General features: G+C 42.2%; 3 protein-coding genes across 7 annotated transcripts in view; all 3 read right to left on the bottom strand.

Moving 5' to 3' along the window:
- The window catches only part of elmo1 (engulfment and cell motility 1 (ced-12 homolog, C. elegans)), a 40,894-nt gene extending 31,508 nt beyond the window's left edge, over positions 1 to 9,386 (bottom strand). For 2 of the 4 annotated variants that reach the window (XM_086062236.1, XM_086062238.1), the window contains exon 1: positions 9,247 to 9,386. The gene's annotated coding sequence lies outside the window, so the exon portion shown is untranslated. The remainder of the gene's footprint in view (positions 1 to 9,246) is intronic. The other 2 variants (XM_086062239.1, XM_086062240.1) reach the window with 1 other exon arrangement.
- On the bottom strand, positions 9,300 to 17,427 carry rp9 (RP9 pre-mRNA splicing factor). 2 transcript variants are annotated; one of them, XM_086062242.1, is made up of 7 exons: positions 17,154 to 17,427; positions 16,727 to 16,757; positions 16,514 to 16,643; positions 15,083 to 15,174; positions 14,728 to 14,789; positions 12,310 to 12,527; positions 9,300 to 9,436 (listed from the first exon to the last, which is right to left on the bottom strand). In XM_086062242.1, the coding sequence occupies exons 1-6, from the start codon at positions 17,303 to 17,305 to the stop codon at positions 12,353 to 12,355; spliced, it is 642 nt and encodes a 213-aa protein (XP_085918368.1). In that variant the 5' UTR covers positions 17,306 to 17,427; the 3' UTR covers positions 9,300 to 9,436; positions 12,310 to 12,352. The 2 variants fall into 2 exon arrangements, with proteins under 2 accessions (XP_085918368.1, XP_085918367.1); XM_086062241.1 differs by lacking the exon at positions 9,300 to 9,436 and having other exon boundaries at positions 10,077 to 12,527.
- Positions 17,428 to 17,660: 233 nt separating this feature from the next.
- Positions 17,661 to 25,238, bottom strand: rmp24 (ribonuclease MRP subunit p24). The gene is made up of 5 exons (XM_086062011.1): positions 24,991 to 25,238; positions 22,659 to 22,672; positions 22,072 to 22,283; positions 18,763 to 18,953; positions 17,661 to 18,685 (listed from the first exon to the last, which is right to left on the bottom strand). The coding sequence occupies exons 1-5, from the start codon at positions 25,077 to 25,079 to the stop codon at positions 18,508 to 18,510; spliced, it is 684 nt and encodes a 227-aa protein (XP_085918137.1). The 5' UTR covers positions 25,080 to 25,238; the 3' UTR covers positions 17,661 to 18,507.
- Between the last annotated feature and the right edge of the window lie 381 nt (positions 25,239 to 25,619).

The following is a 25,619-nucleotide window of genomic DNA, read 5'->3' as shown; positions in this document are numbered from 1 at the left end:
ATGGACAAAGACACCAAATTTCACGTTACGAAGTGAAACCAGCTTTGTGGGCTGATTTTAATATATATCGATTTTTTCATAGTAACAGGGCTAGCTTATCAAGCCAAAATGGTTCCTTCAAACCAAAATGGCTGACATGCTCCGTCTTTTAGGACATGGCTTCTTAAATGTTTTTGTGGGTCTCCTCATGCTAACCAAATTTAGCATAAATCAAACTGGCTTTGGGTGGAGAATTTGTCAAAGCCACTTGGACAGTAAAAGCCGCGTATGGTCGTACTTGCCGTGATTTTGGTCTCCTGAGGGAAAAAAAAGCAACAGCTATGGTGACAGTCGCAAGTGAACGGGAACAAAGGAGTCAGTGTGGCTGACACGGGTACGCACACATTACACACCATACACACACATTACACACACTTGCCCGGCCAGCTGTCTGCCCCCCCCATCACCCTTCTCCTCCCACAGACAAGAGCCAAACGGCCCTCCCTTTTCTTTTCCACTTCTGCACATCTTCATTGTTTCCAGGAAAGGAGGCACCTGAAGGGTAGCATGCTAATATGCTAATATAGCAAAACATCAACATAACGCGCTAAAGCTGATTGATGAGTAATATATATATCTTGAAAATGGAGTTGGGTATGTTAAATGGTAATTGACCAAACAGTTGCTAGGGTAACATATTCAAAGTGTACAAAAGATGTCATGGCAAATCAGCATGTATTTGACAACATGCCCCGGTGTTGGATATTGTTTCCTATTGAGAGGGGCTAAAATGCTAACATGCTAACAATTGCCCACACACACTCCCATACACACACACACACACACTTGGCATCCACGCCCTTTCTGTGGGCCGAGCCACCCGTCAATTAGCCAGAGCCACACATCCCAACTTTAGACTGCTTGCCCTATTATTTATTTATTGATCTCTGCCCCCCCCGGCCGCACGTTTCAACATACGCTCCATGAGGGACGCCGCCAGCGAGCGTGCCAGCTTGGCTTCCCCGCCCTGGCACCACTAAAAGTGTGCTGGGCTAAAAAATAAATAGAAGGGAAAAAGTGGGTGTGGGCTAGTGCTCAAATGGGGAAGACTATTTACGGAGCGTGGGACTCCGAGGAGTTCTTTTTCGTCTCTTTGTGGGTTAACTGGATGCACACGCACACGCGCAAAGACAGAGAGACACACACACACACACACACACACACACACATTTAGACACTCATAATAAAGGAAGCGATTCCTTAAGGCGTCTTTGGTTGCTGTGTGTATGATGTCATGCCGATGATGTCATACACCCCAGCACGCCACGTACCAACTGCACACGCACGGACATGCCCGTGACATCTTCACAAAGGTCAAAGTTGAGCTGGGGCCGACCGGAGGTGGGATACGCCCTGTTTCGGTCGCCAGCCAATGGCTGCGCACCGACAGGCAAAAAGCGTTCCGGGACAATTTAGGGAGCTTACGACAGCGCCGGTGGGAACGCGGCCGCTCCCCCCAAAGCGTACAATTTGTGGCATCTTTAAATTACAATTCTTGTCGTGTGTGCGCTAATTTAAGAACAGTGGCAACTTCAAGACACTTCCCGCAAAGACCACGCCCCTTTTTAGGGTAGACACACCCTACTGAAATTAATAAATCAACACACTTAGTTATTTACTGTATTTTGGTTTACATTTTGTCATAAATAAAAAAATATAATTTTGAATTTAAGTTTGTAGTTGTTGACTTGGTTTATTTTAACTAGAACTTCTTCTTTTTTTACACATTTAAAAAATATACTTTTTAGTGTTATTGATTTTTCAATATTTTATTACATTTTTTATTTGTTCCTTTGTAAATAAATGATTATATAAATATTTAGAAAATGGTAAAATAGTGTTTCTACATTCATAAGTATTTTTGGAAAATATTTATGACATTGTTTATTTGAGTTCAAACTATTTTAAACACATAAAAAAAAAAATCTAAACAAACAATGTTTATGTTGTTTATTTTTTGCTTCAGAATTGTTACATTAAATTTTTTTTAATGCTGTGTTACTGATTTGGTTGCATTTTCCCAAGACCTGTTAATCTGACGCTTCCGAACCTTGCCTTGTATCTGATTATGTGTACCGTACTTAATGAAATGTCTGGGAGGAACCTTCACCCCATTTCACTTCTTGATTTTTTTTTTTTTTGGTGGCGATGTGAAACTGCCCCCTGTGCACTTCCTGCGCTTCTGGGATGCAAGCACTAAATTGAGACGTGACTCATATGCAAAAATTCAAAACACACGGGGAGGGAGGCATGCAGCTGTGCATCTTTCCCTGCGGACAGCAAAACAACAACAGAGGCGGGCCGACGGCGACGCTAACGCTACGCTAGCCTGGCGCTCTCACACGCGGGGCTGAACCAGGTGCTGCGCAGATGCGCTCGGCCCCGCAAATAGAAAACGGGATGCGCGGCTTTGCGTTAAAAAGTGAGGGAACATCGGGGAAAAAACACGCCACGGCCGGCCGGCCGGCAACAGACGTGACCAGCATGTGACGTTCCTCGTGATTTCACTTCACTTTTTTACAAACATGACAAACACCGAGCAGACAACAGTCAACGGGAAAAAAAAATTTTTTTTGTGAAATGACGTCAGGAAGGCATTACGGTACCTTTGGCCTGAAAACGCTAACATTTGTAGGTAGTGTTATATTTTGTTACTTCATCCAGAACAAAGATTCAGAACATTTGAAAACAACATCGTTATCATTTCTGTGCAAATGGTGCACAACCTTCTGGGTAGAAATAAAAAAAATAATGATCTTGACTTCTAATATCATTTCAGAAAGCGACGACGTGTCTACGAAGGTGTCCTTGTGTGCCGTTGATTGATTCCGACAGTGAAAAGGCCGAGGCTCCATTAAGCCGTTCAATCCGAGGTTTCCCCCGCTGGCTCGCCGGCGACCTTGACGGATCACCTTCACGCGTGGCCTCCGCTCGGCCTGACGCGCAACGTTGTCGGCTTCTCGCTCTTTTCACGTAAAGGCATCTTTGAGAACATTTAATAAAATCACTTTGAGCCCACGAGCCGAACGTGACGCAGACGTTTATTTGGGGCGTTAGGTGAAATACTAGATCAGGTATACATAATTGCTGAGGAGTCTCGATCAAAAAAAGATGCGTTTAACACTTCCTCATGCAGTCATGCAGTTATGACACACACTCCAAGACAACATAATGGAGGAGCAACTAAACACGTTATTACCGTGACAAGGGCCAGCGGCTAAAAGCAGACCGCGGTGATGATAAATATACACGTCGAAAAAGCATCGAGCAAAAGGAGCACGGTGCCACTATTCCAACCATTTTGCCAAAACAAGCGCGGCAGTGGAATAAGCTAAGAGGAGCGGGAAAACAGAGCCAAAAGCAATTATGAAATAATATATAGACTAAAATATGAGATGAAAAATTGATTTAAGAAAAAAAGGGGACTAAAAAACAAATAATTACAAAACTATTACACACACAAAATATATGAAAAATTACAATTTATAATCAAGCGCGGCAGTGGAATAAGCTAAGAGGAGCGGGAAAACAGAGCCAAAAGCAATTATGAAATAATATATAGACTAAAATATGAGATGAAAAATAGATTTAAGAAAAAAGGGGGATTAAAAAAACAAATAATTACAAAACTATTACACACACAAAATATATGAAAAATTACAATTTATAATCAAGCGCGGCAGTGGAATAAGCTAAGAGGAGCGGGAAAACAGAGCCAAAAGCAATTATGAAATAATATGTAGACTAAAATATGAGATGAAAAATAGATTTAAGAAAAAAAGGGGGATTAAAAAACAAATACTTACAAAAATATTACACACACAAAATATATGAAAAATTACAATTTATAATCAAGCGCGGCAGTGGAATAAGCTAAGAGGAGCGGGAAAACAGAGCCAAAAGCAATTATGAAATAATATATAGACTAAAATATGAGATGAAAAATTGATTCAAGAAAAAAAGGGGACTAAAAAAACAAATAATTACAAAACTATTACACACACAAAATATATGAAAAATTACAATTTATAATCAAGCGCGGCAGTGGAATAAGCTAAGAGGAGCGGGAAAACAGAGCCAAAAGCAATTATGAAATAATATGTAGACTAAAATATGAGATGAAAAATTAATTTAAGAAAAAAAGGGGATTAAAAAAACAAATAATTACAAAACTATTACACACACAAAATATATGAAAAATTACAATTTATAATCAAGCGCGGCAGTGGAATAAGCTAAGAGGAGCGGGAAAACAGAGCCAAAAGCAATTATGAAATAATATATAGACTAAAATATGAGATGAAAAATAGATTTAAGAAAAAAAGGGGATTAAAAAAACAAATAATTACAAAACTATTACACACACAAAATATATGAAAAATTACAATTTATAATCAAGCGCGGCAGTGGAATAAGCTAAGAGGAGCGGGAAAACAGAGCCAAAAGCAATTATGAAATAATATATAGACTAAAATATGAGATGAAAAATTGATTTAAGAAAAAAAGGGGATTAAAAAAACAAATAATTACAAAACTATTACACACACAAAATATATGAAAAATTACAATTTATAATCAAGCGCGGCAGTGGAATAAGCTAAGAGGAGCGGGAAAACAGAGCCAAAAGCAATTATGAAATAATATATAGACTAAAATATGAGATGAAAAATTGATTTAAGAAAAAAAGGGGATTAAAAAAACAAATAATTACAAAACTATTACACACACAAAATATATGAAAAATTACAATTTATAATCAATCAGACAACACAATGGCAAATCAAACAAAATTTGTAAATATTTGAGGAAAAAAATTGTAAAAAAAAAAGAAGACGAAAACCAAGAGATATTCAACAAAAACCAATTGAAAAAAAATGCAGTTTTAATGTTTGTTTGCAGCATCAAATGAGTTTCTGTCGACGTTTTCATGATCTGAGCTGCGTCTGCGTTTTGCATAACTTGCTCCACCCCTCCACTGCACTGCATGACTACACGAGTCAAGTAGAGCACTAAAAAGGTCTCAGCGGGGTGACGCTGAATACCACAAACAGGCGTGAAGTGGGAGCGACACCAGCACCATCAACACCCCCCCCCCCCCCCATTACCCATTTCCAGCACTGCAGCGGCACAGCTGGAACGCAGCGAGACGTATCACTTTTTGGGGTCATTCCGGGCCCCCGATGACGTCGACGCTGGCTTATCCTTACGAGGGGAGTGGTCTTTGGGGGGTCGGTGTGTTTTTTGTTTTTTTTGTGCAAATGTTTTCCCATGGTGCATCTACTCCATTATCGCAGATCATTAGCAAACAGCGCGCTTAATGCATTTTGTTCCCTGAAATCCGAGCTCACCAATTTGCATCAGTTGTCATGATGACCTACCTAGGGCCCCGCCCCCGGCCCCATATAGTCGCTCCATTTGCCGCCACTGGGAGCAATTAAGCCGGCCTGCAAATGAACGCAACCTCAAACTGCCAGCTATGTTCAAAACTGTAGTTTTTTTTTTTTGTTTGTTTTGCATGTTGTCAAAAGTTGTTGCTTGAAAGTCACGGGGCGAGATGGAGGACGGCGAGGTGGGAGGGAGGGAGGGAGGGAGGGAAAGCGGTTCATTAAGATGGACAGATAGCAGGCTGGCCTGACATCAAGGGGGAAACAATTTACATACTGTAGCCGCCGCCGCCGCCGGGAAGCCGCGCAGAGCGAGGAAGCTGACACACACCGGAGGGATGCGGCTGCTGCTCCAGAGAAGGAGGGGGGGGGGGGGGGCGAAAAAGTGAATGACAGTCAGATATTGTGAGAGAGGAAGTTAATGAGAAAAGATAACAAGCTGAGAGGGGAGACGGGCGAAGGGCGGGGGGGGGGGGGGGCAATTCGGCAGCATTTTAGCTTCAAGTGTTTTTGAGGAAGCGTGTTGTTTTCAGCATTTGCGATTGCCGTTTGAAAATGTTCAAGTGGCAGACGGCATCTCAACTGTTCATTTACTCTGACTGCAAGTAGGGATGGTCGATACCACTTATTTTAAGAGCGATACCAGTACGACGAGTATCCACTCTTGACACCAAGTCACAATGCGAATAGCACTTATGATACATGAAATGTCAATGAAAGTCACGTTTTAACAAAGACCCTTCTGTCATTCTGGCACACATGATGATTCACGATATGTCAAACGGCTGCAGTGTAGCACCAAGTGCTTGCAAGGAAGAATTTCTTGTTAGACGTTTGCTCCCAAAAACGTTCTGTTTTAAATGTTTTAAGTGTCCCAAAGACGTATTTTATGTGGGGGTTTTTTTTTTTATGCGAGAGCATACGGAAGGCTCGATTGCAAAGAACGGTTGAAGCAATGGTAGTTATTACAAAAACGGCCAGAAGGTAGCAGCAGAGTATAAGAGACCAACCAGGGCCATGTTGTAAAAAAGATATGTTCCTGTTTTAAACAGATTTGTGAATAATGATGAAACTTAGCTATATTCTCATGCTAATTGCTGCAAAACGGAAACTGATAGAAATATACTTTTTTTTCTGATGAAACAAGAGACTCAATATTCTGTGGGCCTTGCGAAATCAGTCAAAATCCAGTACAACAGCCGGGAGCGAAGGGGGTTGCTTCGGTGGAAATCGCTGCCAGTGAATGAATTGAAAATGCTTAAAATGTTCAAACGGATCTCAAATTGATTATCATTAAAATGAGTCTGTGAATTTTTGCATCCGGTGTTGCGTTTGTTTACATAACAAACAGCTAAAATATATGCTAACAAAAAATGCTAGCATTTGAAAATGGGCCTCTAAGGTTTTGATTCTAATAGGGTTTCGTCTAAAAGATGAAAACAGCAGCCTTTTTTTTTTCAAAAATCAAAACAAGACACTCTTCAAGCTGCTCTTGAAAATGCTGCAATGCTAACATTTGAAAACAGGTCTCAAATTGGGGCACATCCCCCGCCCCCGCTTATTTTTGTAAATCAAGTCGGTAACTGGATTCAGGACATCCAAGTGGCCCGTAGCCAAGACAACAAATCAGATTTGATGTGCTTTGTTACAGTGAAACTGCACCACTGACAAAAAGTCACATAAGAGCAATTCTTCACACTGTCAATAAAAAAGAGAGACTGTTTTTAGATTTCAAACGTGGATAAGAAGACAGTTTCCCAGTTTAAAAACAAAAACCTAATTCGGCTTTGGATGAACAAATGTTCAACTCCAAAATGTTTTTGGGCAAATCAAAAACCACACCACGACATCGATTTTAAACGTGAAAGGGAAACGATCAAAAAGACCATTTTCCAAAGTGACACTGCCATCACCTGGCCTGGAATGCACATTACTGCGCTGCTCCAGTTCAGTCATTACAGTTTTTATTAGCTCACTGCGGTGTAACCGTAAGCCCAAATGTTTACTTGGGAGGGCCAACAAATAAAATATTGAACTCCAGTGCAGCTAATAAATCTGCGTGCATCCCTTTTGACGTACAGCTCCCCTGAGCAGAACAGGGGAGTGAGGATGTTTCTTCTGGCTCAAACGGCGGGCTACCGGCTAAATCCACACACGCGCGCACACAGGCGCGCTTGGATTTCACCAAAGAGTGCGAAATGGATGTTTCTCGGCCTTTACGGCCAGACGTCGGCTCTGCAGGCAAAAAGTGGCGTCGCGCTCCGCCGCAGACTCCGTGCAAACATGCGAGCCCCTCGGCTTCAAAGCCGCTCGCCGCTGCCGTCGGGCGCTTACATCTCTTGATTTAGCCGGAATGTGACGCCGTTCGACTCCCAAAACCACGATAATCAACAGCGCGTTCAAGGACCACAACAGGACAACTTTGAATGAGCCAACACCAGATGCTGCCGCGGTTTCTCAGAGAAGAATGTGAAAATTCCACAGTGAACATTCCGCGCAACGCTAGCCTAATAGCAGAGCTGATTTTTGACACAGAATTTGGGTGGTTTGGGGGGGGGGGGGGTTTAAGACGCTTTCAGAACGTGACTTTCTTGAATCTTCTGATTGGCTACAATTGCCTTAATAGTTGGGTTACCATCCACCCATTTTTATCCGACTTTTCAAGAAATGCGAAAATAAAACTGAATGGAAATGCCAGAAATTCGAAAAAGGGCCCAAAATTCGGAAACAAAGTTTTTACGCTTGGAAGGGATGAATTTTGAAGCAAATCGAAAACAGGAAAATGCTAATTTAGGCTATGGAAACCGAATGACCGGATATAACGTCACACGTATGTTTGTAGTCCCAGAGCAACGTCGGACAATAAAGTAAGAAATGTTTGGGGGGGCAATTAAAAGAAGCTAATATAAATGCTATTTTAGATGGAAAATAGCAAAGAAACGCTGCGGTTGATCAACAATTCCAAAAGCAAACTCATACCACGTCATCGCATGGCGCAGTTGCTTCCTGCTCTTCTTCTTTCTTTTTTTTAATTACTGGTGTATCACATCTCAACGGTGTATACCGCCACCTACAGCGGCGGCACTTGACGGCCTATAAATGTTTAATTACATGTTCAAATATCGTTGAAAAAATATTTGTTAACGTCTTCAGCGTTGCAAAACACATCGTGGGAGTGAATATTCTTAATTTAACAGCAAGTGACACATTCTGCTTCCTTTTGCTTAAAGTTCCAAATGGATGCGTTTGATTCCACTCAAACACCTGCGTGTCTGTTTTTTTTCTTCTTTTTTCGAAGGGGGGGGGGGGGGTCACCATTTTTGAGTAACTCTGACGCATTACAAACTTTGAGTTCACCTCTCATTCGTATCATATGACACATATCCACGTGGGCATACCCTCATTTTAAAAAGGTGGATAAATTATTAGAAAAAAAAAATCGTAGTAACAAGATGACGAGAAAGTCCACGCGGCATGACGAGCACGGTGGTGTGTATGGGTTTGCTTGGGGGGGGGGGTGTGTGTATGTGTCCACACACCATTACGCATCTCTTTCATTTGCGCAGAGGCAATCGCCAACACACACACTGCAGCATTCACGCACGAACACAAACACGCAACTTCCACGGAGCATTTCGTTCGAACGTCACGCGGAAAAGTCGCACACAAAAACGCACGCGTCGACGCGCGTCCACGAAAGCGCTGGGAATCTGCAATGCACGTGCACGCGCAAAACTCGCCATTGCGCAACGACGTTCGGCGACAAAGGAAGACACTTTCACACGCGAAACGCTGAGACGAAAGAGAAAAAGCCTTGACGTACCTGCTGCAGCGACGACACTTCACCAACTGGAGTTGCTGTGTGCGACCGACTGCCTGCGTGTGTGTCACTCTCTCTCTCTTTTGCTCTCTTCCTGTGTGTGTGCGTGTGTGTGCGTGTGGATGCGGGCACTTCCTCGTCTCTTCCGCCCCCTGCAGGTCGCCGCCGTCACGGCAAGCGCGAAGCAGAAGCCCTGACAAGACAAGCACATGCAGCAAAGCTGTTGTTGCAATTATGGTTGGTGTGAAAACGTCACAGGTGTCTATTGTGAAGTGCTAACAATATGGGTTTTCATTTGGAAGCAGACTCACTATTTTATGCTCATTTCATGTGAAATCTTATACATTTGGAGACATTGCAGTCATGTAGGATTTGACTGCATTACACTATCTTTTTTTTTTTTTTTTTTACTGCAGCGCATCCTCACTGAAGTACTCAAAAAATATATATATATATTTACTCAAATGTTTAAACATTTCAATTATTTGTTTAGCTAGTTTATTTCATGGCATGATCAAAAATCAATATTCATTTAAACATTTACATTAATGACATTTTAATTGCATGACTATCAATACTTTAAAAACATTTGAATAATATTCAAATAATTATTAATTTTATTACATGGTATCATGTAATTGTAAATCGAATATCTACACGTCATGATAATAAACGAGACTCTACAGCTGTGTGTTTTTTAAATTGTATTATTTTATATTAAATTGCATTACATCAAAATTGTAGCCATGTCAACAAAGTCATGTATCCATTTGTGATACTCACCTCCTGCATGTGCCAGAATTTTGCTCATAAAAATTCACAGATTCAAAGAAAACATTTTAACACAAAAAAAACTTTATTACCATTGTTTTGTCATGCTGAGAGCAGTTCCATGACATTTTTTGCAACATCTCGAACGTGCATTCAATCAAAAGATATTTGTATTCTATTATATATTGTATAGCGAGGGAGACGATACGGCAAATGAAGTGAGGGCCAACGCCAAAGAAAAGCTTGGAGCGTTGTGGGTGGGCCGGGAGCCATGTTTTTAATAATTCATCGCCATTGAACGCTCTCTGGCGTCTCCCGCGCGATTCTCACGTTGCATGCGATCATCGCATTTGATCTCTTTGGTAAATGACGCATTTTGAATTCATGAACAAACGTATTTGTTTTACTGATTCTGTGACGGGGCGAGTGGGGCAGTGCCCCACCAGATCCAGCAGGTGGCGCCCAGGCAGAGATTTCATCATTAAATCAATTGTGTGGAACTTTTTGGCTTTCTCAAATGATGGCATTAACGTGCAACATTACTCAGCGGGGAACAAAAACAAAAAAAACGATCTGATCGATAATGCAAGCTGACATTTTTATGTGTCTTTATGACAAGCCTGGTGAACTTATTAAGACAATTCAGATCTTGAGCAGCGTCCTCTGGAGGTTTTATCGAATTTGTGTACAGTAGTTTGCTAAATGTTCATATCAAAGCATCAGACGGAAAAACACTGGATTACGTCGATGGCGTTTGCCAGCGGGAAGGTTTAAGACTTAGGAAACGTTATAGAGCGCTTCAAGCAATATCATAGCAATGGAAGCTAATCAGTGCTAAAGCGCGTCTTCCGTCAGAGGTGTCGGCGCTTATAAATGGCGGCTATGTTTTCTGACTGGAGGCCAGCGCCGGCAACAGTAATCCTTCTATCCGGGCCGCATTTGAATTTATGTCAAAGGCAGCGAATCGCTACGCCCAACACAGCTGCGAGGGAACAAGACGGCAGCTTTATTAGTTCCAGTGCGTGGAAATCCTTCACTCGGATCCGGACGCTTCCCGTCGCCAAGGTGACGTCCATTTTTCCACGCAGTCAAGAGCTAGATTAACGTCTACATGCCGTTTGGTCTCCATCTGACTGAAGAAGACCGAACGCTTCGGTAAAAAATGTCCTGATTAGTGCTCTCACTGTCGAATATTTTTAGAATCAATTAACTCATTTGCTCCCAAAAACGTATTTATATGTTTTTTATGTTTTGTTTTTTGGCTTTGATGCAGCCTCTGACCATTGCTTAAACCAATGGTAGTTATTACAAAAAACGACCAGCAGGTGGCAGCAGAGTATAAGAGATCAGCCATGTTGCAACAAGCTCATTTCCCCAGTGTTTTTAACAGATTTGTGAATAATGATGAAACTTAGCTATATTCTAATGCTAATTGCTGCAAAACAAACAGATAGAAATATTTTTTTTTTCTGATGAAAGAAAATACTCAATATTGTGTGGGCCTTGCAAAATCAGTCCAACAGCCGGGAGCGAAGGGGGTTGCTTCAGTCAAAATGGCTGCCAGTGAATGGGGTAATCGACTAATCGGATTAATTTTAATTGTGCATTTAAGTGTATTACAAAAGCTTTTTTTTTTTTTACTAGTGATTGGTGTTTATTTCGTATTCGCAGAGTGATTTAAAAAAAGGGGGGGGGGGATGATGTTACCGGTTCGGTGATTGCTTTACAAAGTAAAAACAGGTGTTTGAAAATGTCTTATTTTGATAAAACAGAAGATTAGCGGTCTTCTTTCAAGAAGGATGACATAAATCTGCTGATACGCTGAAATCAGACGATTTGGATCATTTGAAATGAAAAAATGGCTCCAAATGACTACTCGATGACAGATGATGACACGATGGCAAACACAACACTCCAAGTATGAAAAGTGGGTTCAAACCACAGCAAGTTCTTCATCACTTCTTTAGGAGTTGGGAGTTCAAGCACGGCGTGGGGGAAAAAAAAAAGTTGTCTTTATTCTCAGGACATTTCTCACCCGCCGAGTGGATTATTATTTTTTTTTCCGAGAGCAAACAACCCCCAAACCTCAAACCATCCCAAGTATGCTGCGCATTGGCGTGCTGAGGGTTGACTTACGAAGCGCGGTTTCCGTTGCGCACTCCGCAGTCAACAGAGTGTTTTCACAGAAACCAAAGATGGCATGGATACAAAAAACGACGTAAACATCGGAGAAGAAAAAAAAAAAAAAAAAAAAAAAAAAAAGTCATCTTGCCCAACAGAAGGGAGAGTCATCACCTGCAGGAGGGAGATGACTTAAGCTTGCATTTCTTGACGCCAATCAATCCGACTCGGAGGACGACGACGACTCGTGCTTCTGCTGCTTCTTCTTCCGCTGCTTCTTCTTCTTCTTCTTTTTCTCCTTCTTCTTTTTCTTCCTCTTCTTCCCGCCGTCCGAGTCGGAGGACGAGGAGGATGACGTGGTGTCCCGCAGAAGCTGCTGCAGCTGCTGGATCCTGGAGAGGAGGCCGGGTCAGACAATCAACATCGGCGACACTTCCTTTGTCCGAGCAGCAGCTGTGGACGCCACTCGCTCGCTCGCTCTTGAAAAAAAGTTTGGGTCTCGCGGACGCGTGCTGATTTATGAGCATGAGACGCCTTCCAACCGCTAAGTGGAAGATGAACACAAATCAGAGATGGAATCTCTTGCGTTTTATTGGCTGTCTTGTGGCTAGCGTGCTAGTGTCAACATAACCTCGAGACTGCTTAACTTGCAAAATAAAAGGTGGCAAAATGTGTTCGAGGAAACGGTTTTACTGGAACAACGACGACGAGAATAGGGGACAACATTCAGGCCACAAAAGCAACGAAACAAAAGTATGTCCACATTGAAAATAAATTTCTTGTGCTAATGTTTTAGGCTAGTGTGTTAGCTAATTATAAGCCTCGGTGAAAAAATACTGTATGTCTCGTAATTTTGGCACACCACATAGAACAGTTGTTAACTCATTCACTGGCAGCCATTTTGACTGAAGCAACCCCCTTCGCTCCCGGCTGTTTGAGAGGATTTTGACCGATTTTGCAAGGCCCACAGAATATTCTGTTCTATAGCTATAAAAACATGGAAACTACAAAAAGAAAGACTAGAGTCTCTTCTTTCATCAAGAAAAAAAAGTACGTTTGTATCTGTAAAGAGCTTTTTGCGACACGGTCCTGGTTGATCTCTTATACTCTGCTGCCACCTGCTGGCCAACTTTGTAATAACTTTAAGCCACCTCTTCATGTCAGAAGCTGTATCAATGCCTTTTTTATGCTCTAGCATAAAAAAAAACATAACAAAAATATAAATACAATTTTGGGAGTGCAGGACAAAATATAAAAAAAAACTTAATTATACATTTTGGGGTTTGAATGACTTGACAACCCTGCCAAATTTGGATTAAAAAATTAATTAAGAATGATGCTTTGTCTTGCATAGACGCTACTTTTTTATGCTAACACATGACTACATATTTGGAGTCTGGAAGATATCTGCAAAAGCATCCGGTCGTGACAACGAGGCACTCTAAAGCTCTCACGCCAGCACAAAGCCTGTGTAAACACTGGCTGGCCGGCCCAAAATTTTTTTTCACTTGCCGTTTATGCCTTCTCTCTGTAATGTGCGCGCACTTACGGCTGACAACGAGGCACTCTAAGGTGGCCGCACAGCTGAAGTTTCATTTTTAGGGTGGAAGCATAGCTACTAGCTAAGCTAAGATAATTAACTGCATGTTGCAACTGCTTATGCAAATAAAGGCGCTCAAGCAAAAAAAAGGAAAAAAATTAAGAAAACTGAAATAGTGAAAAACAATTCAATGTAGCTCCACTAATGTGCAGTTACCTTCAAATATGTATTCCTGAATTCGCTTTACAAGGTCTTAAAGGAAAATCTATAGTCTGTCGCTTCGTCATGGCAACTGAAGCTGTACTTTGCATTTACCCCAAAGTCGAGGGAGTGTGGCACAAGACCAACAGGCCAAGAAAAATGACAGGCAGGAAAAAAAGAAGAAGGGTGTCGACTGTGTTGCTTGTGCTAAATGCAATTCATGCGACCACGAGAGTTTTACCTCACTAATATATCACAATATTTTAATATCGAGGCATATTGTTTTTGATACACTCAAAAGCAAGATGGAAAAAGTACTAATTATTTACAGCCTTTCCAAAGTAAACATAGCAACGTTTATTATGTGCAATGGCAGTTTTACGGGCTGCGAGTCATTTTGAAGATAATGAAGGCCTTAATTAAAAAAAAATCCAAGATCCGCTGACACCGTGTAAAAAAAAAAGAATCACTCAGCGGGAATTATGTAACCATACGAGTAGAAAACCGTCACCAGAAAACACGTTTTAACAGAGTGATCATTAATATGTGTGCATTTTCCACTGACGGCAATAATTCAGCATGTTGACTCAATTGAATAAGCACCACAAAATCAATTTATGGAAAAATGTGGCTAATCCTGCTCCGAAGCAATTAAAAAGCAAGGGGCGCCTTTTTCATTTCCACAAATGAGGTTAATGACTACTTCAAAAGGAGACTTGGACTTGGCGCCAACACACAAGAGGCTTCAAAAAGGTGACCTTTCAATGACCTTTTTTGTAATTTATTCAAACTCACATCTGTGTGCTGATGCCGCGACCACCGAATCGCGGAATGGCCGCTCATTTACGTACCTGCTTTCTTTCTCGTTCCTTTCGTTTTCCCGAATCAGGTCGTACATGGGGTCTTCGTGGGCCTGTCGGACAAACAGGAAGCTGTCAAAATGGACGCTCCCGGAGACCACAGACAGCAGTCGGGAAATGGCCTCTTAAGACGGACGCTTTTACCACCATTTTTGCTCTTTTTTTCTTTTTGCCGCCACTCAGCGGTTTTCCGTTTGGAGTAAAAAAATAAAAAAAAAGGGGACGAGTTGCATTTATGGTAATGACTGTAGGGGGTGAGTGCTCCATTGTCCCATTAGGTTACATTAGACAAGAGAAGCCGACATGCGGTTTTTTTTTTTTTTTTTTTTAGCACACGTGCACTTACCACGCGGAACTGCTCCAGTTTCTGGTTGCCTTTGATGAAAAACGGACACTCGCGATCTCCTGTGCGATGGCCGTAGCGTTTGCACCTCCAGCCTGCCGCACGGGGAAAAAAATACATAAATAAACCATCAGCGACGACGAATCAGTTTGTCAATTGATTGATTAATCACATCTTTTCAGAGTGGTTTTTAAAAGTGGCACATTTTTTAAAAATGGAATATGAATAATCATTCTACTCGCTACAAGATTGGAAACAGGAGCTCAGAACAACTTATTACAGTTCACCAAAACTAATGAAATAAAGTAAAATTGGAAAAAAAAAGTATGTTAACAAAATGTCTAATTTTTTTAATCAATTTATTTCATTATTGCTGTACATCCAAACAGAAGTTTGTAAGAAGTAAAAAAAAAGAAAAAAGAAAACAAAATAAAGAAGCTAAATTAAAACAATAAAAGTTACAACGAATTAATAAACGAATAAAAATAAGTAGAACTCCATCATAACCCTGGTTCATTACACCAAATTATTATTAAAATACAAACCTATCTATGAATTGATCTTTCATTTACTCCAAAGAGGATCAATGACACCGAATGCCGTCTGCTAATTATAATTATTTTAAATACTTGTTTTATTATTATAAAATAAGTTGTAATATTATAATATGTTATATTAATACATTTTATTTTCAATTGGAAGTGGACCCCCACTATTGGCAGGGAAAGAGCACGCAAATGTCAAAAAGGCATTGACACTGACCTCCATTTTCAGGCCAGCTCGAAACGCTCAAATTTCGAAAGGCGTAGAAAGTTGGCGGCTCTCCGATGAGCTTGCGAGCGAAAATGAGTCAGCGTCGACATTTGGTGCACTTCGGCGTGACAGTTGGCGAACAATGAAGATCCCAGCTGTACGTTTGTTTTGTTTTGCTTTCCTGGGCGGCCGCCATGTCGCAGATGGCCAAACGTGCCATTACATCGCAGCAGTGCTATGTGCTTGCATAAGTCAGCACACCCTTTTAGAAGTGGAAAGGTGTCTGTGTTCAGAATGAACCAATCACATTCAAACTCAGCACACGCCTGGCACCCGTTCAAATGCATCTGATTAACCCCAAATGAAATTCTGATGTTCTAGTAGGCTTTTCCTGACTTGCATTTGAGCAGAAGCCTTAAGGTTTTGTGCCAACAAACCGCTGTTTCATTTTTTAAATATATATATAATTCGTCCTACTAATGGCATGCGTTGCAAATCTCACACCCCATTATTCAATCTAAAATCTGATTGGTTCAGATAGGTTAGCCATTTCTATTATGTGTATTTTGTATCGCCAGCAGAGAAAGATCTTTGAAGGCCTTCTACTTGTACATAAAATCATTTTTCTGTAATGTGAATTATTTACAACAACAGCGTGTGATATGAATCCCCTGCACTTACACTGCATCACCTTGACCTCCTTGCCCAGCGGCATCCACAGGCCCCTGGTGGGCGCGTTGGCCAGGAAGCTGCGCGCGCTCTCATTTCCGGGTTCGGCGGGAATGCAGTCCTCGGGTTTCTCCTCGTGCTCCTGTCAATCAAAGTTAATGGTCTTTTAAAGTCACTTCTTATCAAGACCGGGCCAAATACGGTGAAACATTACTGGGACGTTACCTTAATGTATCCAGGTGGAGGTTTTTCATAGCTGGAGAAAGAGGAGACATGTTAATCAACTGCTTAGTTACTTTGCAAATTCAATTCATGCTTAAGTAGGGCTGGGCAATTACACGTTTTTATTGATTAATTCCAGTTTAATTGTCAAGACTTTGTTTTTTAATGGATTTAGGGTTTTCATAGCTCCAAACCTCTTCTGGCATGCACTACTTACACTGACAGCATGGCTACCATACATTTTAACTCCTGCATTTTTGTCACATCTGTGGCAGTTGAAGCTCGGAAAAACACTTGCTGGTAAATGAAGCGGAATCCCAGGAGCGAAAAACAAATGCAACTAGTTTTGAACTGAATTTCATTTTAAGGCAGTATCGCCCAGTCCCAGTTCGAAGCTTGTATAAATACAAGAAACACTATTAACACTCACAATGTCTCGATGTGTTTGAGGTTTTGTACTTGCTGGTTAAGCCTCTTCATCTGACTTTTAAGCTTCTCGTCGTCGTCCTCCTTGGACGTCGATTTGTGTCGTTTATGCTCGCGTCGCTCGTCTTTCTCCCTCGGCCTTTTCCTACTCGACATTTTGTGGCGAATGTCGTTAAACACAAAATAATAGTCGCGGTTAAATGCGTTTAAAGCTACTCTGGGAGAGCAATCGTAGCTAGGCTAATGTGACGCTAGCATTGCGGCGATGTTGTGCTCGACTTCCGGTGTGGGCGAATTTAGCGGCTCCGTCAAAGTCCAGCGCCCCCAGCAGGTGGCTGGCAGAACTTCACTAGAGAATACTTGTGCCTAGTGCGGTTTTAAAAAGAAATCTAAAAGAAAACTACATATGCTGCCTTAAAATAATAATACAAAAAAAAGTAATATGTCCTAACCTTATATTTTAAATAGTTTTTTGTATTTATTCAAATACTAAAAAAAAAGACAACAGTGGTTTCACTTGCTGAAAAGGTTTTATTTCAAATAGAGGTGACACAGAATGATGAGGTATTAAAACTTCAAGCATTAAACAGTAAACTGCTGAGCTAAATGGGTGGCAAAGGCAATAGAACCCCCCAAACATACTTGATAATAATAGGTACTTAACCAAAATGAAAAATATTCAGTCTATTAATACAACAACATTTATTTAACTTGCAAATATATATTTCTATATAAAGGTATATTTGTAAAAAAAAAAAGTAGAGACAGCAAATTATGCTATTATGTAAATCAAGAAATAAAGGCATAGGGGGAAAAATAACACTGATACATGATGCGTATAAAAAAAAAAAGTTTAACCCTTAGTTGTAAATTTTAAAGTAAAATTAAGCAAAAACAAATTTCACATACATATGCAGCCAGCACATACAGCCAAGACACACCCAAGTACAATATGCCAAATGACTTCACTTAAAAAAGCAACAACAAAAGAGACTATATAAGCTTAACCGCTCACATAATTACGTTCTCAAACAAAATGAACTCAAAAGGTGATCATGTTTGTAAATTTCTTACAAAGCTAAGTTTGAAAAGGTGACATCCAGCATATCCAACCACACCAAATGACATCACTGTAGCGTTGATCAATGGCAGTGAAGCAGAAACGCTTATTTGAGGAATTTTCACACCAAAAACCTCCAAACACCACCATCACATGTGAGGTCATTGAGGTTCGAAGCGGCGCTGTTGCAACATCCCAGCCAGAGGGGGTGCTATAACAGCAAAGGAAAGCCAAAGTAGCCTCCCTTCCTTCCGTGTAAACAGCGTACTTTGTTCACAAAAGCAAAAGAAGAAGCGACTCAGAGTGAGGAAAGGAAGTCCTTCAAGCTGCCCTTCCTGCTGACCGGCTTATCCTCGCACATCAGAATGGTCCTCAGACGCCGGACCACCCAGTTCTTCCCTTTGGGGTGGGCCTTGGCGGAAGGGGTGGACGAGGAGGAGGAGATTGAGCCAGGCGTGCCCGAGGACGTGGCCGACCTGGCGAACGGGGACAAAAGAGGAGTTAAGACCATCTCGCGTTGAGTCATAGGTCACTTCAGCTGGATTGAGCTCACCTGGGCGTGCGGTGGGGGGTCTTGTCCTTGCCGGGCGTCTTCACAGGCGTGTTTTTGGCATTGGATCCCTTCGCTGACGGAGGGGTCTTGTGCTTGCTGCTGCTGCTGCCCGGGGCGGGGAAGGTGGACAAGAACTCGCGGCTCATTCCTTTGTGTCTGGATGTTTTGCTGCAGGTGTGGCAGGTGGCCATCTGAGAACACAAATCATAATTCAACTCATTCACTGGCAGACATTTTCACTGAAGCAACCCCCTTCGCTCCCGGCTGCTTTACTGAATTTTGACCCACAGAACCTACCAAAGAAAGATTAGTCTCTTCTTTCATCAGAAAAAAGAAGAAGTATATTTCTATCTGTTTCAGTTTTGCAGCAATTAGCATTAGAATATAGCTCATATAGCTAATTATTCACAAATCCGCTTAGAACTGTAGGTAAATCAGGCCGTTTTTGTAATAACCACCATTTATTCAACCGTTCAAGCCTCCTGTATGCTCTAGCATAAAAAATAAAAAAACATTTAAAAACGTATAAGTACGTCTTTGGGACAGTTATCCATTTACAATAGAACGTATTTATACGTTTTAGGAGCAACACAGGAAATTTAGTGAACATGTCTATCATGACAGGATCCATGAAAAAAAATCTTAAGGATCCAAATGATTGTGGTTTGTAAGTTGTGCTGTCATTATTGACCATTTTTAGAATCGATGAATTGGCTAATCTGATTCATTTGAATTTTGCATTAAAGTGTATGACAAAAGCAAATTCTGACAGTTCTAATTTGAAGTAGTCATTTTGTTGTGAATTCCAGGGCTGGAAAGTCCACCAATTTGACCAAGTGACAGGAAAGTGGGTGGACATATTTCTAATAAGCGCAAACACAATTTGTCAGAAGGCAGCATGAAAGCGGCAGTAAACAAATTGCCTTCAGATGCCTTTTGCATTTGTTGTGACTCATTTCAGACCCCTGAGACACAACAAACCCAATAGGGGGGGGGGGGGGTTTAAAATCCACCCCCCACCCCCGCATGTGGCGACGTGCGACCCCTCCAAACATCTGAGCTGCTGAGGAATGTTCCAGGAAGTGATTCATTTCAACAGCTGAGCTTCTCTCGTCGCTTTTTTGTGTCGTTATGAAATCTGACGACGGACGGGACGGACTTGGGTTCAAGCCAATGAGAGGATGAGGAGGGGCTGTCGCCGTGTCTATATGGGGAAATGGATGCAAAAACGTGAGACGGGTGGATGACGACTTTACCCCCCCCCCCCCCCCGCATCAACTCTACCAGCTTGGTATTAAAAACGGCAGTGGAAGACCCGAAGCAGGAACAATCTGTTAGTTCAAGTCCACGCGAGGCCTTGCACACATTTGCAGCAGATTCCCATTTTACGGCCGCCCGCTTGAAATGAACTCTCAGCAGCAGACAAAGCGAAGATCATTTAAGAGACAATTGCATCATCTCCGTAATGAGCCGAGCCTCCGGGTACGGGAGAAAACGTTGCTCTTTTTTTTTTGCATTGTCAGCTGCCACTGTGCAAAAAAAGTGTTCATCTCCTCTGCATACACAGTAAAATCCACACACAAGCAACTTCCAGAGTCAAAGGGGGTCACAACCAGACCACCTGCCCAACAAAAACTGAAAGCTGACGAGGTCAAAAACAAAAACAAAAAAAAACTCACCGACACGAAGGTAGCCATATTGCGACAGGTGACAGCGTTGCTTTGCTCCGTAGTAGTTTTTACTACACCGGGGAGAGCACGTCCGGTTTTATAGCCGTCTGGCTAACCGGACCGCCCATCTGTTCACAGGGGGGGGGGGGGAGAATGACTGGCCAGCAGGGCTGGATTTATTGGTGGCATTCCCAGCACTGAGCAGAACGCCGCACAAACTCATCCAGTGACGCGTAAACATCTTTTGGTTCTGGGAAACCACGCGGACCAACAGAAAGTCAACGCATATTTGCACTTTCGATGACGTGAAAGCAGGGCTGGCCAACCTACGGCCTGCGGGTCATAGGCGGACCAGAGATTTTCATCTGTTACCAGTGCCACCACATTTCATCACACGCAAGGAGTTTGGGTCAAGTGCTGGTGACTTCTTTGAGTTTGGCGTTTCGTGGCAAGTCATCAAAGTCCATCGCTCGCATACTCCGCCCGCGAACACAATATTCGGCAAGTTAGCTTGACACGGCCGTCCATCGGGGATACAAATTTGGTAGCAGACAAAATCTCAAGGAGTCATTTGTCTACGGAATGGGTCAAAATGACCCACAAATGGCAGGTAAGAACTAAAAGATGGACTCATGATGGTCGTAGCTAGCGAATTTCATGTTGCTAACTGAAACTGACTCTTGCCTTGTGAAGCAAAGTTATTTGACCTCATTGCTCTGCCCACCAAATGTCTGTCTTGTATACATGCTTCAAATAATGCTAGCAATAGAAAATTAATCTGTCGAACTAAATCATCATTCAAAGACATTTGCAAATTGGTCAAATCGAACCTAAAATTGCTACTTTGAACCAAAAATGCCAGATCTCAGGTGTCTTTTTTTTGTCAGTCTGCCCAAAATAGAGCACATTTTATTTTGTTAAAGCAACACTAAGGAGCTTTCAGTTTATGTTGATAATGGCGGCACCATATGGACAAAAGCGGTAATGTTATATCTGAAGGAAGGGTGTTGGATTTTTACTCCGTCTCAGTGTTAAGATGAAGCATCATTGGGGCTTGTGACTCCTCATTCCCGAAAGCCCTGCAGGCGATCTCGTAAAGTTGTAAAAGCGGGCAAATCAGAATCATGCTGGCAGAATGAGAGGCTGGCGCGCTGCGGTCAATCGTTACCGAATCCGAGGGAAATGAGAAAATGGCTGGTGGTGAAGCAGCGACTGTTGCTGGAGGTTGACCTCGCCTCACACGACCCTTCCAGGAAGCGGGTTTTTTTTCTTCAACCACTTAAAAAGAAAAATAAACGTTTCTTTCTCCATTTATGGTCTCGGCCCTCGCTCTCGCGATTTGACTAACGAGCTATTATCATATAATCTGACCAGCAACCTCACAGAGGAAGGATGAATTACATGACAGGCACCGACTGATATGTACCCTGAGCGGCCCCCAACACCCATGGGACACACTTCGCTAGATGCTAATGCTACGCTAGCAAAATGGTGCATTCAGGGTACTTTCACAGTGTCTTAAACTTCCATTTTCTTCTATGATAACATTTTAAGGGGAAAACAATTGGCCCAATAATCGGCCTTGAAATGGGTCGGGCCCTACTTTGTACCCCGAGCCGGCACGCGTCGTCTGTCTCACCAGGACTGAGGACGACGCCCAGAAGCGCCGCAGCAGGCGTTTCTGCATCAGGCTGAGCGCTTTGCCCCCGGCTCTCCGCCGCAGGAGCCTCCGCACCCTGGTGGACGGCCGCCGTTTGGGTCGTAGGCGCACCCGCCGGTCGTCGGGCCCAAGCCGCTGGAAGCAGTACTCGCACACTGACGACTTAACGGCGGATTCGAGCGTCTTCCCGCCTGAAAATGAGGAAATTGAAGCGTGTAACAAGTGATGGGGAGAGCCATTCCTAAACAAGCATTCCGTCATGTCATGTTAGCTATTAGCAGTAAACAGCATGCCGCCCTTTCGGGCAACCGCCATGATAGCCGCTTGGCCGAGGCAGTGGAGCGCCACGCCGCTGGCTCGCACTGTGGATTTGAACTGGCGCGAGAGCCTGACAGCGTGCGTGTTAGATAGACGCCAAGGCAGCTGGTGGGTTCGCTGACGTTTAGCAACACTGACGAGGCGCCGTTTGCTAGCGCAGTCCGTTCTTGACGGCCGCAGGGCGACCGGCGATAAAATGGATATTATATATGGAGCAAAACTCTTTCATGAGTGAGCGGATGACTTACCAAAATGCTTCGCACTGTGGAGGAAATGGAGAGAGAGAGAAAAAAAAGACCAATTAGAAATAATGACTACAACTTAACACACCAAAATGATTTGGCGAATTATTATGAAGTTTGCAGATAGGAGGATGGACAAACACAAGCAAAACTGGACCGACTCTTAGAATGCGTTCACACTTGACAAGTTGGGTCCACCGTGGATGCAATTTTGGTGTGCACCAAGGAAGCGTACCATGACCACTTTATTTTTTTTATTTTTAAACCACTTCAAAAGGCGGGTCCATTAGTCCTCTTTTGTCGTGGTTTGCCTCTTGTTAGCTCAACTGTTGAACACTGCAAGAACTGAAGGGAAAAGCAACATTTAACAGTCAAGTTTGGCCGTGGATGAACTTTATTAACTAATCACAGTCACCCAAAAAATTATTAGATTCTTATTATTATTTAATTTTAATGCATTTATTTCTTTATTTTACTTACTGTATTTTAGTATTTTATTTTTATAGTGGGTTTTACTAGATTTTTTATGTGTAGTGTGCAAATCTCAATGTGCAGCACTTTGGAAACGCTTGTTCATCAAATGTGCTATGGAAATAAAGTGGATTGGATAGTTTTGTTGCAACGTGACACATTTTACTCGACAACTTTTGGCCTGATGTCAAAGATTACCGAGTGAACAATAAGCAAACCGGGACCCTGATATTTTTCTTATATATGGACCCCAGTATGAAGTATGAACACACGCAGGGTATAGTTTGGTTCAAGTTTCCACTTGAAGAAAAAAGTGGTGAAAATAGCTGATAATATTGTACCCAAAAGAAGTACGGCTCGCTAGACTATATATATATATATATATATATATATATATAAATCAGCCTTTTTAAGCTAAAAGATTAAAGGACCGTCAGCAGTTTTAGCGGCTGCACTTGGATACAAGTGCCTTAAATGAGTGGAAGCCAACTTGGGGTTTGCCAAACAATACATGGCAACCCACCAAAATGCATCGCTAGCCTCAACTCCCCACTGTGAGCCTCCACTTTTGGAGCGCCTGCAATGACATATTTGTGCCCTCAATGAAGTGAGCCACCGCTTAGTCTGCCTAAAATTAGCTGCGGCCTTGAATCAATGAAAGGATTTTTTTTTATTTTTAGTTGGGCTGCACGTGCGTTTGGCAGGCCTGGATGTTGTTTGGGGTCGGATTTAATCTGGTGGCGTCTGCCAGCAGGCGTTTGTTGATGCGCTCTCGCCCGAAGGTGAGACATTACACGAGAGATACGAGGACAGAGGAAGATTGGAAACTAATTTCCATCGCTCAGCTCTCAAATCAGACCCAGTCAGCCTTTGATCCGCTCCCAATTTAATAAAATGTCCTGGATTAAACTGGCAGTTTATTTAGAGCTCACGCCCGAAATAAAAAAAAGGGTGAATGAAAAGTTTAGCCGACGCTTTACTCGATTTCAATGACATTGGAAAAATTCATACTTGAAGACGCAATTTGCATCATTTTGAACTGCTGGATTTGTAACGTTTTGCGTTTTAAAGCAGCTCATCAAACTTCACCTCCGTGCTCCGCCCACAAATTCAAATTTGGCAGCAATCAGACAAAATTTGGACTGCTGAGAGTTAACACAAGCTTCCTTGGTGGAGGTAACATCTATGAAAGGACTGCTGGTTCCAGGCCAGGATCTTGAAGAATTTTGTCTTCCCACAATCTCTCGAGTGAGAGTCTGCCGGTCATAAACGAGCGCTTCCTTATTTACATTCTTGTCACGCATCTCCTTTTAAGTGCATGTTTAGTCGCGGCGATCAACAGGAGAGATGCAATCAGCAAAAGTGCTGGAACGTCGCCCCAGACATGTACCGTCCACCTTTTCCGGGATTGCAAACATCACATTTCCCACAAGCATTTTTTTTTTTAGTATGCGTGACTGAATGGCCACAAACATTGTGCAGTCCCCGTGTCAATCGTCCCAGCAGCAAAAACGGCACATGCTGCGTCAAATCAATCATCATAAACAGAATAAATAAACACAATAAATAAATATATATATATATATTAAATTATATTTAATTTGCCACACTAATATGTATCAAACGGAGCATTTCTAATATTGTTACGCCAAAATGTACTTCCTGGAAGACGATAATGTTGTTTTCACGAATTTGCTGTTCTGACGTCACAACATGCTGCTATGCAAAATGTGACCACTACAGGACGCTACAAACACGCTTAACTCCTCCGGTGCCATCACACCATCCTTAACCAAAACTAACACCAATGAGAGTTGTGAGAATGCATTGTGAAGTGTTAAATAATGAGAAATTGCTGTTTTCTTACCGGAAAAAGCGAGACATCTCCGGACAGCTTTCTTGAAACAGCATGGACGCGTTTAGCATAAACTTGCCCGACAATTCTTTGGCACTCATTTTCCCCACACTTTTGGTGCATTACCGTGTTAGACTTCTTGGTAATTAAGAGTTTATAATCCAAACGAGTGATCTATGTAGCCAAATAGTCACGCTTAGTGATTGTCGACGTGCGGAAACATGCTAGCCGGAGAAGCACTTTCGGTCGCGAAGCGATGACCTCAATGAGCGCGGTGTATTATGGGAAACTGGGTCCAGGCGCTTCTAAACGCATTTTTAATGATAAAAAAAAAGAAGAAGTTATTTAGTGTAGTCACAATTACTCACAAACAACTATTCGCTAGAGAGAAAAACATATTTATAAGTCTAAATAAATACGTTTAATTTGACCCTGTAAAGCGGGAATTCAACTCTAGGTGTCGCTGTAAGGCTCCAAATTCTCAGTGGACTCCCAGGGGATCACTGCGGGGAGGAAAAATGTGTCATCGCCTATTTTGAGGCGGCACTTGGGAGAAGGAGGAAGGTGAACACTGCCGATGTTTGAGCACAAACCCAAGCAAGTCGAGCGCAAAGGCTCCGCTTCTGAGTTCAACCAACCGT

The sequence above is a fragment of the Leptonotus elevatus genome, chromosome 19 (genome assembly GCF_054856555.1).
Source record: "Leptonotus elevatus isolate MCC_2025b chromosome 19, RoL_Lele_1.0, whole genome shotgun sequence".
NCBI classification, from domain to species: domain Eukaryota; kingdom Metazoa; phylum Chordata; class Actinopteri; order Syngnathiformes; family Syngnathidae; genus Leptonotus; species Leptonotus elevatus.
Note: the sequence above shows the minus strand (reverse complement) of the source record. Positions and strands in the feature narration are given on the sequence as shown.